General features: G+C 37.8%; 1 protein-coding gene across 1 annotated transcript in view; it reads right to left on the reverse strand.

Moving 5' to 3' along the window:
• Positions 1 to 12,993, reverse strand: part of LOC126262233 (multiple epidermal growth factor-like domains protein 8) — a 338,254-nt gene that overhangs the window by 168,483 nt on the left and 156,778 nt on the right. Inside the window, exon 14 of the mRNA XM_049958701.1 lies at positions 2,146 to 2,447. Coding sequence (XP_049814658.1) covers positions 2,146 to 2,447 — 302 coding nt within the window. The remainder of the gene's footprint in view (positions 1 to 2,145; positions 2,448 to 12,993) is intronic.

The following is a 12,993-nucleotide window of genomic DNA, read 5'->3' on the forward strand; positions in this document are numbered from 1 at the left end:
TGACAGGAGTGGAGAACCCAACTGAAGATACGTCTGAGAATTAATTATAGTGGCAGCAGAACCGGTATCCACTTGCATGCGAACATCTTGCCCAAGGATTTGGACAGTGAGGAATAACTTCCCTGAAAGGGAAGGAGCACAATTGACAGACAACACAGAATCAGAATCAGCGTCATGTTCATGAACATCATGTATGCGGTCGGATTTGCAAACGGAAGACACATGACCTTTCTTTTTGCAATTGTGACACACAGCCCAACGTTGGGTACAATCCTCATGTGAATGTTTCGTAAAACACCGCGGACATGAAGGAAGTTGCCGGAGGTTTTGCTGCAGTTTCTTAGCGGGTTGTTTACGGCTAGGCCGAGGCTGCGCGTGGGAGCGCACTGCGGCCACGTCGGCCGGCGGGGATGCGCCGCATGCGTCGTCAACAGTGCACAGAGGTTGTATTTCCCCGACATCACCCCACGCCTCTATTTGCGCCCCAGCGGCGCAAGAAATTTCAAAAGACTGCGCAATGGAGAGAACTTCTTCTAGAGTCGGATTTGTCAACTGAAGGGCACGTTGCCGAACTTCTTTGTCGGGCGCCGACGGGATAATAGCATCCCGTACCATGGAATCGGCACAGGATTCTTTGTGAACGTCAGTAAAAAATTGACACTTTCAACTGAGGCCGTGAAGTTCAGCAGCCCAAGTGCGATAGGATTGATGTGGCTGTTTTTTGACAACGATAAAAGACAACACATAAGGCTACCACATGCGTTTGCTTTTGAAAATAGACAGACAGAAGTGAGCACATTTCAGCAAAGGACAAAGATGCAGGATCCTTCAAAGGGGCCAATTGCGACAACAACCAATACATTTGAGGTGAAATCCAGGAAAGGAACAGAGACTTACATGGTTGTTTGTCTGTGACATGAAATGCCAAGAAGTGCTGTCGAAGACGTTTTTCATAATCAGACCAGTCTTCCGCCGTCTCGTCGTAAGGACGAAAAGGAGGTACAACCAAAGAAGAGAAACGCCCCGCATTTGACGCCGCGACGAAATCGCGAATCGCCGCTGTTAGAAGCATTTTCTGTTCAAGGAGATTTTGCAATAGTTGCTTGACAGTAGCCATGGAACCCTGTGGGTCAACGGCGAAAAGGAAAAATCCACTACCTCGTCGCCAATTGTTATAACGTCAAGTTTAACAGATATATTTCAGAATGACACAACACATATAAGTCACAGAGCAAGTTGACAAGCAAGACATGTGTACACTTTAGCATTCGAATGAGCACTGAGTCCCAGTCTAGCGCCGCTGCTCGGCTGGCCGCTTAGGTGGCGCAGCTGCTGCATGGCTGGCAGACAGCGCCGCAAGTAGAGGACGCACGTAATTGCGCGGCGGCGCTTTGAATGATCAGCGAGTCACAACAATATGTTTGTTATTTTATCTATCATGTCCATAAGTTTTATTCACTTTTAGAGTTCTGCAAGATGGAATTATGATACATGGCCATTTGGTGGCTAAACACCTCTGCCTTTCTAAATGCACAAACTGCTGATGCTCAGTGATTTAAATCCGGGTTTGGAGAGGGGGCAGAAGCTCTCCATCGTGTGTTCAAATCACATAAAACCAGCAATTACTACCATTTGTGACTTGAAAAAGGTGAGAAAGGAAGGTGAGTGGTTTATCTTTCAAAATTTTTTGAAGGTTCTACTTTGCTGCAATCATATCACTTATTCCAATAGGCAAAGTGGTACTATAATTAAGAGTTCCTTATCCCACAAGTATCTGTAACTAATATAAGTGTGGTCATGTAGACTGTACATCAAATACTGTTCCTCTGAAGGTGGACACATTTTATACTTTAGATCTCTACCTTCCTCAAGTTACAGCCAATACAGCTAGTGTTATGCATTATGAAAAGGATAGATTGCTATTCACCACATAGGGAAGGCATTGGCGTCACAGACAGACACAATGAAAAAGTTATTTTTCATTGTGCCTGTCTGTGACTTAACACCTCCGCTATGTTGTTATTCCATCCTGGACTCTCCAGTGTTTGAATATTAATGCATTCTCATTTCTTCTCTCAACATTTATCTTTTCACACATGGTAAGTCACGCTACATTAAAATTCAGGAGTACATTATATTTCTTACCTCCCTTTCCTTGCACAACGAGCATCATCTGTCCACCATTCACAAAGGCCACTGCTAACGCAACTTTCACAGGAAATATAGTTGGAGCAATTGGCACAACTTGATGGAAGCAGAGTAAGGTAGCGCCATTCATTTGGCAATGCGGGGGATACACATTCTTTCGACTCATTTGACTTTCTTGACATGCATCGTTGGTTTAAATCACACCATCCACAAAGGGAATCTTCCAAACAGTGCAAGCAGTTCGTATATAAATGGCAAGAGCCATTCTCATATGGTTCTAAATAATCAAATGTGAATACCTGAGAAAGAAAAACATTATTAAAGGGACTGTACATATTCATAACTCAATAAACAACTCAACACAATTACTAAAATTTGGCAACCTATAATAACTTGATGAATTAATAAAGCAGAAACACTGATGATAACAAAACTCCCCCGGCCTCCCTCAAAAAGTTCAAACTCACATTAACAGTAGAATAATTAACAATAAAATAAAGATGATATGTTCATGTGCATTTTCAATTGTTCGTGGCGTAATGAACAGTCTATTAAATTTCAGGCTGCACGGCTGCATGCCCAAAATTTAATGGACTCTGATATGTTCATACTTCAAAATGTACATTTATGTCTTGACACACTGAGGATTTCACAGCCATCTCTTTGAAAAATTTACGGGTAAAAGAATAGACAATGTATATCTGATATACATGAAATAAATGTAAAACACAATCAAAGAGCTCCCTATTATCATACTTCAAAATGTACATTTATGTGATCTTGACACACTGAGGATTTCACAGCCATCTCTTTGAAAAATTTACGGGTAAAAGAATAGACAATGTATATCTGATATACATGAAATAAATGTAAAACACAATCAAAGAGCTCCCTATTATCCGTGTATGAATTATCTGGTTTGGGGATTATTTGTGCATAGTTCAATGATTTCTGAAAAGATAAAAGACAAATCTCGAGATAGTCTGTTCTAATTGGAATGAATATTTTCATTTAAAACACACAGTTATGGCTGTGATTTTACATTTTACCGACAAAAAACAATGAGGGCCTCAATCCCACACCATCAGACATCTCTGAAATACTGTTCTATTACTTCCCATTTCACCTACAACTAATGTGTGGACTGTATACTGCTAACATGTTCACAACTGATTTCCAGTCTCTCTGTTTACCTTACCCTTTTCCTACAGGCTTGTTTCCAGTGAGTAACATGTAAATAACACATTGGAATTTAATACGACACATGTAGCATGTTCTGTAAACACAATAAATAGTAGTTTTCAGTAATTATGTATTTTGGATTTTCCGTGGTTTTCAGTTATCCATGTAATCTCGGGAGCAGTATTTAAAAACACAACAAATTTATAACTGTTAGGAGTATTAGTAGTTTCCTACAGGCTCAAAGTTAAAAAAATGAATATGAAAAAGATTTAGGTACAAACTAAAAATCACCTCTACCCAAAGAATCTCACTATTACATGAAAGGAAAAGCTAGTAACAACAATTGTTGTTACTCACATTTTAAGACCTCTTGCATATCTATCTGTACTGCCTGTCATCAGTTCTCAGTATGTTACTTCTTTTCAACAAGATATGAGACTTCAAGGTTCTTCAAAACTTACGGCAATAAAACAATAGGTAAGAAGAATGTCGCATACAGTTCCCCCTGGGGTGAGGAACGCTTTGCAGAGAGGGCACAGTGGCAAGAACTTTTGAAATAGTGAAAGCAAAGTGGTAGTCGTAACAATTTTAGGCAGCTCCAATAGCCCCACATGGTGCTGCTAGGTGAGGGCTTCTACTGTTTTGGTATGATGTGATGGATTCAGACACAAGTGTAACAATGGCAGTGTTAATAAACAGACTGTGAACATCACACACAGTACAAGTGAAACAGAATTATGTATGGAATGAAAATAGGGGCACCAAGCCATTGCATATAGTGATTAGCTGTGTGGAGAAAATCTTATTTTGGTATGATATAATGATCATGTACAAATGTGGAAAAATTATGTTCAAAATTTGCAAATAACAACAATATAATGAAGTGGCAAAATGTGTGTGTATGGCATAAACAGACAGTGACTAACGTAACAGTGCACAGTATAAAGACAATGAGGTGAAGATTTTACATCAAGAATGAGGCTAGGAATTTTGACTTCAAGCAGAAGCCACCATTACTGGAACCCACTGCAGCAGCCAACCAGCGTCATATCCCAGGGTGTGGCAGCCTAGCACTGCGTGACAGAGTAGAAGTAAACATTGTGGATGGGACGGGATTATGAGCAATATCAGCAACTAAGAAGATGACGCTGAAAGGGGGATAGCAGTCGACAGCAGCAGCCAGTACAAAAAAAATACCACAAGATAAAACTGTCTGTCATTGAGTGTATAACAGATATTTGGCAAAAACGAAAGTCTTAAACCTAATCAGTGATTCCAAATGAGAAGTTAGTGAATTCTGTCAGGAATCTTCAAATGAGGTACCAATAGCTGTAGTGTTATGCAGAATTAACAGTATCAGTGTAGCTAGTGACTAGATAGTTGGGGACCTACGTAAAATGACAATGAACACTGTTTCTAGTTTCAGTGAGAAAAACAAATCTTATTTGGTAAAAGCGTTTAATGACAATAGGTATGAGATTGAAAAATCAAATGGAATAAATCAAAACAGATCAGAAATGCGTTAAAAAAAAGGTGTGTGTGGGGGGGGGGGGGGGGGGGGCGGGGGGTAAATGAACACATAAAAACTAAATAAGTACAAGTGAGAGAACAGATCATGATGTGTTTGTTGTGTCTCATGCACTCATATCCTCTTGTGTTCACTGTAAGAAATTTTGTGATTTTGAACTGTATGCTGATGTACATCCTGTTGATTTTATTAGAAAGCTCAATGATCTGCCAGGAAACGGCAATGATAAAGAAAAAATGTCTTTTGTGAGGGGCTATTCCTATGATTGGGCAACTGACATTGCGGAGTCTCTTAGTTCATGGAAAGAATTAAAGAAATTACTTTAAAAAAAAATATTGGTCTCGTAAGGCACAGCACAGATTAAGTGAATTATGGGAAAGTACTAGGTACAATCCTGGGAGAGGTACCACTACCTTGAAAGATTTCGGTCAGTATTGAGGTAATAAACTGAAGTACTCAAATAGAGAACTACGTAGTAGTTTTGTAATTGTGGGATTAGAGAGCAAACTGCCCAAAAAATTAAATGCTTTGACATGCACCCAGAACAAATATAAATAATTTCTTGAAATATTTGGAATAAACAAGGCACAAACAATTTAAGTCTGTGGATTGTGGCATTGGAATGATTGTGGCATTGGAATGAGTTTACAGGTGACTACCCAATAATTAGAAAGAATACAACAGATACTGGTAGGGATAAGGATAACTACAGAGATGATTTGGCATGAAATAAAGAGCCATCAGTGACTATAAACAACTTGGTAGACTAATGTTGAAGTGAACAGTGACAGGAAAGTAGACAGGGAAACTGAACCAGGTATAGTAATAAAGAGAACTGCGTTCAGTGGAAGGGTTCTTATGAAACGAAATAAATCAAATGGAAAAGCAAAAACAGGAATAGAAGTTTATTGTCTCATAACACACAATTTCAGCTGAGCGATTTAATGTACAGGAGACTCATCAGAACATTAAAAAAAAAAAATTTATATAAGATACTGTACTGGATACATAATTTATATGCAACTAATATTTTTTCTTAAAAAGTAAAAATACTTAAAAAATTAACTGACATAAGTGCTCTCTACACTACTCAAATTTGCAGGTAGTCCTTCGTGAATTCTTCAACTGAATAGTAACATTTCTGCACTAGTTTCTCATATACAGCTTTATTTTTCAGTGTTTCTAAGTTTGTACTGAGCAATTCTTTTCCTTTCACTTTGTTACAAATTTTCATACCCATATATTGTGGAGTTTGAGCATAAAGTTTTAAATGGAGGTGGGCAGCACAAAATTATTTTGATTTCTGCTATTGTAATCATGATGAAAATGATTGGTCAGCTCGTAGATGTACAGTGAGGGAACACTTATTATACTGAGATTTTTTTGCAGTGTGCGATATGATTTTCTTTGTCCTACATTGCGCATATTTCATATTTCTAATGGTAGTTTTCTGAAGTTTTAATGTTCAACACATGTGGTTTGAATTACCCCAACACAAAACTCAATACCTTCTTACTGATTCAAAATAGCCGTGATATAGTACTTTTCTTATGTCCATATGTGCAACATTCTCATTGCAAATGCTATGCTATTTCATTTATTTGCAAGATAAGCCCCATGACAGATTTTTATCCAGTTGCATTCCTAGGAATTTCACTCAGTTAGTTTCCAGCAAATCTTAGTTTTTGAGACTGATTTGAACATCATTTAATTTTGCTTGTTTTGTTTTAAACTGCATTAACTGAGTATTCTCCACATTTAATTTTAACCCATTTAAATCAAAACCAGTATCTAATTTCTCTAAGGTATTTAATATAGTTTGAGGAAATTGGTCAGTACTGTTACTTTCAATGGTTACAGATGTGTCATCTGCAAATAAAACTGAGTGACACTCAATATTAAGTCATAAATCATCTACGTGTAAAAGAAACAGACTGGACCCTAAGAAAGAACCTTGGGGGTACTCTTTGTGATATGGTTTTCCCTGTATAAGTTCCTCTCTTTGATGTTTAACCACTCTTCGCCTTCAGTTGGTTAGGTAGGACTTAAACCAATCTAAAAATGTTCAAATGTGTGTGAAATCTTATGGCACTTAACTGCTAAGGTCATCAGTCCCTAAGTTTACACACTACTTAACCTAAATTATCCTAAGGACAAACACACACACACTCATGCCCGAGGGAGGACTCGAACCTCCGCTGGGACCAGCCGCACAGTCCACGACTGCAGCACCCTAGACCGCTTGGCTAATCCTGCGCGGCCCTTAAACCAATCTAATACAGTGCCACTAATTCCATTTTTTTTTCCCAGAATAGCAAGTAGTGGTGCACACTGTCAAAGGCCTTCACTAGGTCTGTGGTTTTGTCCTTTTGAAATCCATCCCGATTTTTTGAGGTTATTTTAAATTTTTCTAGGAAATTTTGAATCTGTGTTGTGACTACTTATTCAAATATGTTTGGTAGTGATTCGAGAAGAGAGACTGGGTGATTGTTTCCCCTATGTTCTTTTGTACCTTTTTTGAGTAATGGCTTAACTGGTGCATGCTTGAGTGTGTCTGGAAAATAACCATCTTGAAGAGAATGGTTAACTTTTGTAGAGAGGGGCTGTGCAATTATTCTGGAGACTGTTTTTAATACTTTTGTTGGTATCCCATTCCATCCTGCTATAGTTTTATTTTTCGATCTTTTACAGTCGTGTTGCTTAATGTACTTAAAAGTTTTGCCTTAAAATTGCTAAGTGTTAAAGAAATTTACCTTATCTGGGTAATTTTCTACATTGATGTTTGATTAGCTAATGTTTATAAAGAATTAATTTCACAATTCTGGAATTTGAGCAGGATTTACAATAGTTTTGCCGTCTATCTTACTTTCAGAAATATCATGGTCTGTAGCTGTGGCACTCATTTCAGCTTTGATCACTGACACTAATGCCTTTGATTTGCTTTCGCTATCCAAAATAAATACATTACTTGAAAATAGAAGAATATGCAACTGCTATGAAGTAAGGACAGAAAACAACTGATGAACAAAGCAATTGAGGGTAGAGCTAGTGGCAAAAGAGTGTTTCTGGAAAGGAGGAAACAAAGGCTGCAAGTAAACAGAGCAACAGTGAATACAAACAAAAACCCAGTCAAGAAATGATAGGGAAGAGAGCCCTGCTACCTGTCACTTAACTTTAAGAAAACTACCTAATAATGACATCATAAAAGTAGTTATTGAATTTTGTCAGGATGATTTAATTGAAGTCATGTCAACAAGTTCTTCTGAGAATGGCAAATAAGGTCGTTGATGAAGAATGGGAGCATGTGCATTTGATTAATGAGTATAATTATGAAATTCCAGGAAGGGTGCCATATGAATGTGAGAAGTAGTTTTGGGAGGCTGAACATAATACGGATGAACTAAGTGATATACAAAAGAAGCATTATGATCAACTTAAACAGATATGGAGAGAATGGTATGATACAACAGACAATGATATGAATGAACGTCAGAGTGAAAGAGAATGTGAGTCAGTAACAAAAGAATAAGAAATGACAGTGTTTAAAAAGGCAGGTGTGAAAAAAATGAATGAAGCTGTTGGAGAAGTAAATGATACTGGGCAGGAAAGTAAAATCAGACAAAATCATTGGTAACTTTAATTATGTGCATTAAGAGCAGTCAGTTGAGACTCAAATAGATGTTGCAATAGCGACAGGGACTTCAAGAATAGTAAATGAAATGGTCAGTCAGGCTAATGACTTGATTGAGGAAAAGATGTGTGTAAAGTTGCAAATTAGAAGTAGTATTAGTGACTGAAGTGGGGGAAAAAAAACAAAAATGACCAACAATGTAAGCATGTATATGAGACAGTGCATAAATGTTATACTGATGTCAATGAATATCCTGAGCAGAAATCTGTTGATGTGAATGTGGGTGTCTTGGTGAATACCGAGTCAGAATTTGTGGACTTAATGAGTGATGATGAGCACAAAATATATTAACAGTGCAAACTTACGTCAGATAATGAAAGAAGCTGAAACTTTGATGGTTAACAGCGATGTAAGTAATTTGCAACAACAGTCACACTTTTGCAATTTGCAAAGCAGAACATGGAAAGGCTGTTGACATACCAGATTTGGGGATTGAACAAGATATTGTTAACATAAAAATTGATGCCTTTGATGATATTGAATAGAGGGTATGCAGTTGATGGATGATGATTTGGTTAAAGTTGAGGACAGTGTGAATGAATGCCAAGACGAAAGAGAGCATGTATGAGTAATTAGTAAAGTGAATCAACATGAGTTGCGAATAAAGAACCTGGAGTATGTATGATTAAAATGGTATATGTGCAGGTAATGAATGACAATGTTAAAGAAAAAGATGAAATTGCAGACAAAAAGAACTTTACTTTTACTGAAAGTAAAAGTGTATTTGAACTGTCAGTAACTGAGTTGTGGGAGATTTTGCCAGAAGACACATCAATAGTAGACAGTAACAGATTAAAAGTTCATGTTGATAATATTCAAGACAAAGTTAAGTCGAAAGTTTGTGACTTATCGATTGCTGTCAAATTAGAAATGTGGTCAGGCAGGTCTGAACTCACGAAATGAACAAAATACTGCAACCAGTGCAGAAAATTATCAAGTCGAAGATGACATCCTTAACAAAGTTATTACTGATTTTTATCTGCAGGTAGTGCAAACAGTTGTTGGTGTGAACACTGACATGTGTGAGGGTAATAGTAGTTAACTTCTGATGTAGTACCATAAAATATTAATGATGTATAGAATGTGGTTGTCAACCAGAAAATTATTGCTGCAAATATCGATTCCTTTTTTGATGTAAATGGTTCAAATGGCTCTAAGCAGAACATCTGAGATCATCAGCCCCTGGACTTAGAACTACTTAAAATTAACTAACCTAAGGACATCACACACATCCATGCCCAAGGCAGGATTCGAACCTGCGACCGTAGCAGCAGTGTGGTTCTGAACTGAAGTGCCTAGGATCACTCAGCCACAGCGGCTGGCTTTTGTTGATGTAGAAACAGACTTTTCACAAGTGTTGAGTGCAATCTTGACCAATTTATACCTGAATCAGAATAACAAAGTGATTCGTGTATAGCTGTTTACAAGGCTGCTACCAAAGCAACAGCTAACCACCATATGCACCTGGCCGCACCTTCTGTACTGCTCACCATTGTCAAATCTCTTGGCTACTGCAGGTAGCAGTTACTGCAGCCAGCTGCAGACTATGCTAGCTGCTGGTAAGTTAAAAAGAGTTGTGGTCCGTTTCGTTATGTGCTTTATTTCTCTGTGAGGCGAGCTTATTTTGCACCACATCTGAAGCTTGTAGAGGAAGTGTGCAAAAAAGTGTGGCTGCTAAATGGAAAGTTCAGCGATCTGTCCATGTTTTGCATTGTCAGACACATGAGTTTGGGTGCTTGGTGAGAGAATATTGTGAGAAGGAGAGAGACAATGGTGCAACTCTACTGCCTCTAAGGAAGGTAGTCGGGGGATCTGCACACACTTTGAACGTATTACAATGTGAAAATTCATGACAATTTATGTGAAGCATTGCTCATATAAATAGGGAAAAAAGTTAGCCACAGTTTCCACAGTTTGTCGTAGATGAGGTATCTAAAGAACGTGGCCACAAAGTTCTTTGGCTTTCACCATACCAATGCCATTTCAATGCAATCAAAATGATTTGGGCACAGATTAAACATTATGTGACAAAGCAAGCTGGGATATTTTTACTTCCCCTCTTGTTTTGCCATCTGCCTCCTTAGAATTCAATTTTTTCACTTTTAACTAATTACCATTAACATATGTGAATATAATCTGCATTTTCATAAAAGAGAAAGGATGGCCCTCAGTTTTAAGGAATAAGGCCCCAGATCTAATTTTGTGCTTAGTTTTACGTATGTAATTGGTTTTCTAATTTATTTTGGCTATTCCTAGTTAGTATCTTCCATTATAGGGTGAAATCAGTAATTGTTTCATAACTTAAATTCTATTGTTGACTTATAAACAAATGTAACTTCTGTAGTAAGTATAAACATTTGGATGAACTACTAATAGTATGATAGCAAAGCCAGCCCTTAATTAATTCCAAAGTAATTAACAGTTTTGTCAAAAGTATTGTTTGCATAATGATATTTGTTAATTTCATGATTTAAACAAATAATTCGGCTTAACCCCAGTAGTAGAAAAAACTGTTAAAAAGAACCATTTTTTTTGGTGCATTTAGTTAATTTAATGAGTTAAGTTTTAATTGTAATTTCTGTAAATTTAACTTCGAACAATGTGTAGTTTCAGTAGCTATTATTGTGAGGATATATAAGGGCCTGACTTTTTGTACAGAGACAGTCAGTCCATGGCCTAGCTTTTGACGAGAAACCTGTGTTGATTAGAACAACAACAATGCTTCAACTTAACTGTGAAATAAGTTTTACACAATTAGGCCGTGTGTTAAAACAATGACAGTGTCTGCTCAATACATACCTTTTTGTTCTTCAAGAACTGTAAACTTTGTGGTTAGGTTTTTACTGCTTGAAGGTGAACAATAGTAAACTATTGTAGCAGTATGTAGACGTTCGCCTGCAGCCTATTAATGAGGCTTATCGAAAGTTAAACAACAGTGCACTGGCCATATTAAATGTGCAAATGGGGCGTTGTTAAAAGTGCAAGTAAACAACTGTGAAACGCAAATGTGCACCTGACAGCTACATCAATAACAGTAGACAGTACTGCACTTCCACCCCTATTTTTTCAGCCAGTACTTCGACACCGAGGACAACAAACAAAGAAATAAAGCAGGGAACGCTGTCACACACTTCAATGCTATCAAAATTATTTTGGCACAGATTTAACATTATAAGGCAACAAACAGCAAAAGCTTCACTGTGGCAGAAATTCATAGACTGTTAGAGGAAGCAGTGGCACAAATAATGCCAGAGAAACGGATTAACATTGTATGCCACACAGATACGGCTGTTACAGAAGCATGGAAAAGTGGAGTGAGTGTAAAGAGTAATATTGAAAATATAATTATATCCTAGGGGAATTCCAGTGAATCAATGACGCATCAGAGCCCAGATAATGACAGTGTCAAGGAAGAAAGTGATTCTCAACTAAGTGGCATTTACCCTTTGCCTTAATTCACCTTTATTTTTGTGTTTGCATTTTGTATTTTTGGTGAATAGTGTGTACTGCCTTTGCACAATAAATCTCATCTCATTATTAAGGAATACTAATCTGCATGAGCATGACACCCTACATGCACTCTACAGTGACTAGTAAGTACTCGAGCAATTTACATTATTTTAAAGTTGTTAGTTATTGTATTTACATGAATGATTTAGATCCATACCATCAGAGGCCTTAGATAGCGACCACAGTTTGCTGGTAATGAACCTGAGAGGGACTATGGATAATAAAGTGACAGAAAACCAGGAAAGACGTATAAGGGTATGGAAGTTGAAGGAGGAAGAAAGCAGGCTACAGTACCTACAAGTAGTTAAGGAAAGCATTCCAAAGGATGAACCAAAAACAGTAGAAGAGGAATGGGGTAGATTCAAGGGAACATTAGTAAGTGCAGCGGAAGCAATATGTGGGAGGACAAGCAACAAAAAGAGATGGAAACAAACACCCTGGTGGAATGATAAAACAAAGGATATAGCACAGAAGAAGAATAGAGCCTTTAGGGTCTGGTTCCAGAAGAGAACAGTGGAGACAAGAGAAGAGTATCAGGCAAGCAAAAAGAGTGGTGGCGGAGGAAAGAAGAAAGTGGATGGAACAGTGGACCAGAATGATGGAGGAGGAGAGTGAAGGTTAAAAAAAAAAGGTGTTATATGGGATGATTAAATGTAAGAGGAAGAACGATATGAGAGATTATGCTCAAATGGTGAACAAAAGTGGACAAGATGTAGAGAATAAGGAGGAACTCAAGAATATGTGGAAGAAGTATTTTGAAGAACTCCTGAACCTGAATGGATACCTGGATGAGGAGGAACAAGCTGAGGAGAAAAAAGAGGAGGGACAGCAAATAGAAAAAGACCTTACATGGGGAGAAGTGGAAGAAGCTTTGGGATAGATGAAGGGAGGGAAGTCACCAGGTCTGGATGAGCTAAGTGTAGAAATGGTGAGA

Source organism: Schistocerca nitens, chromosome 6 (genome assembly GCF_023898315.1).
Source record: "Schistocerca nitens isolate TAMUIC-IGC-003100 chromosome 6, iqSchNite1.1, whole genome shotgun sequence".
Taxonomy (NCBI): Eukaryota; Metazoa; Arthropoda; class Insecta; order Orthoptera; family Acrididae; genus Schistocerca; species Schistocerca nitens.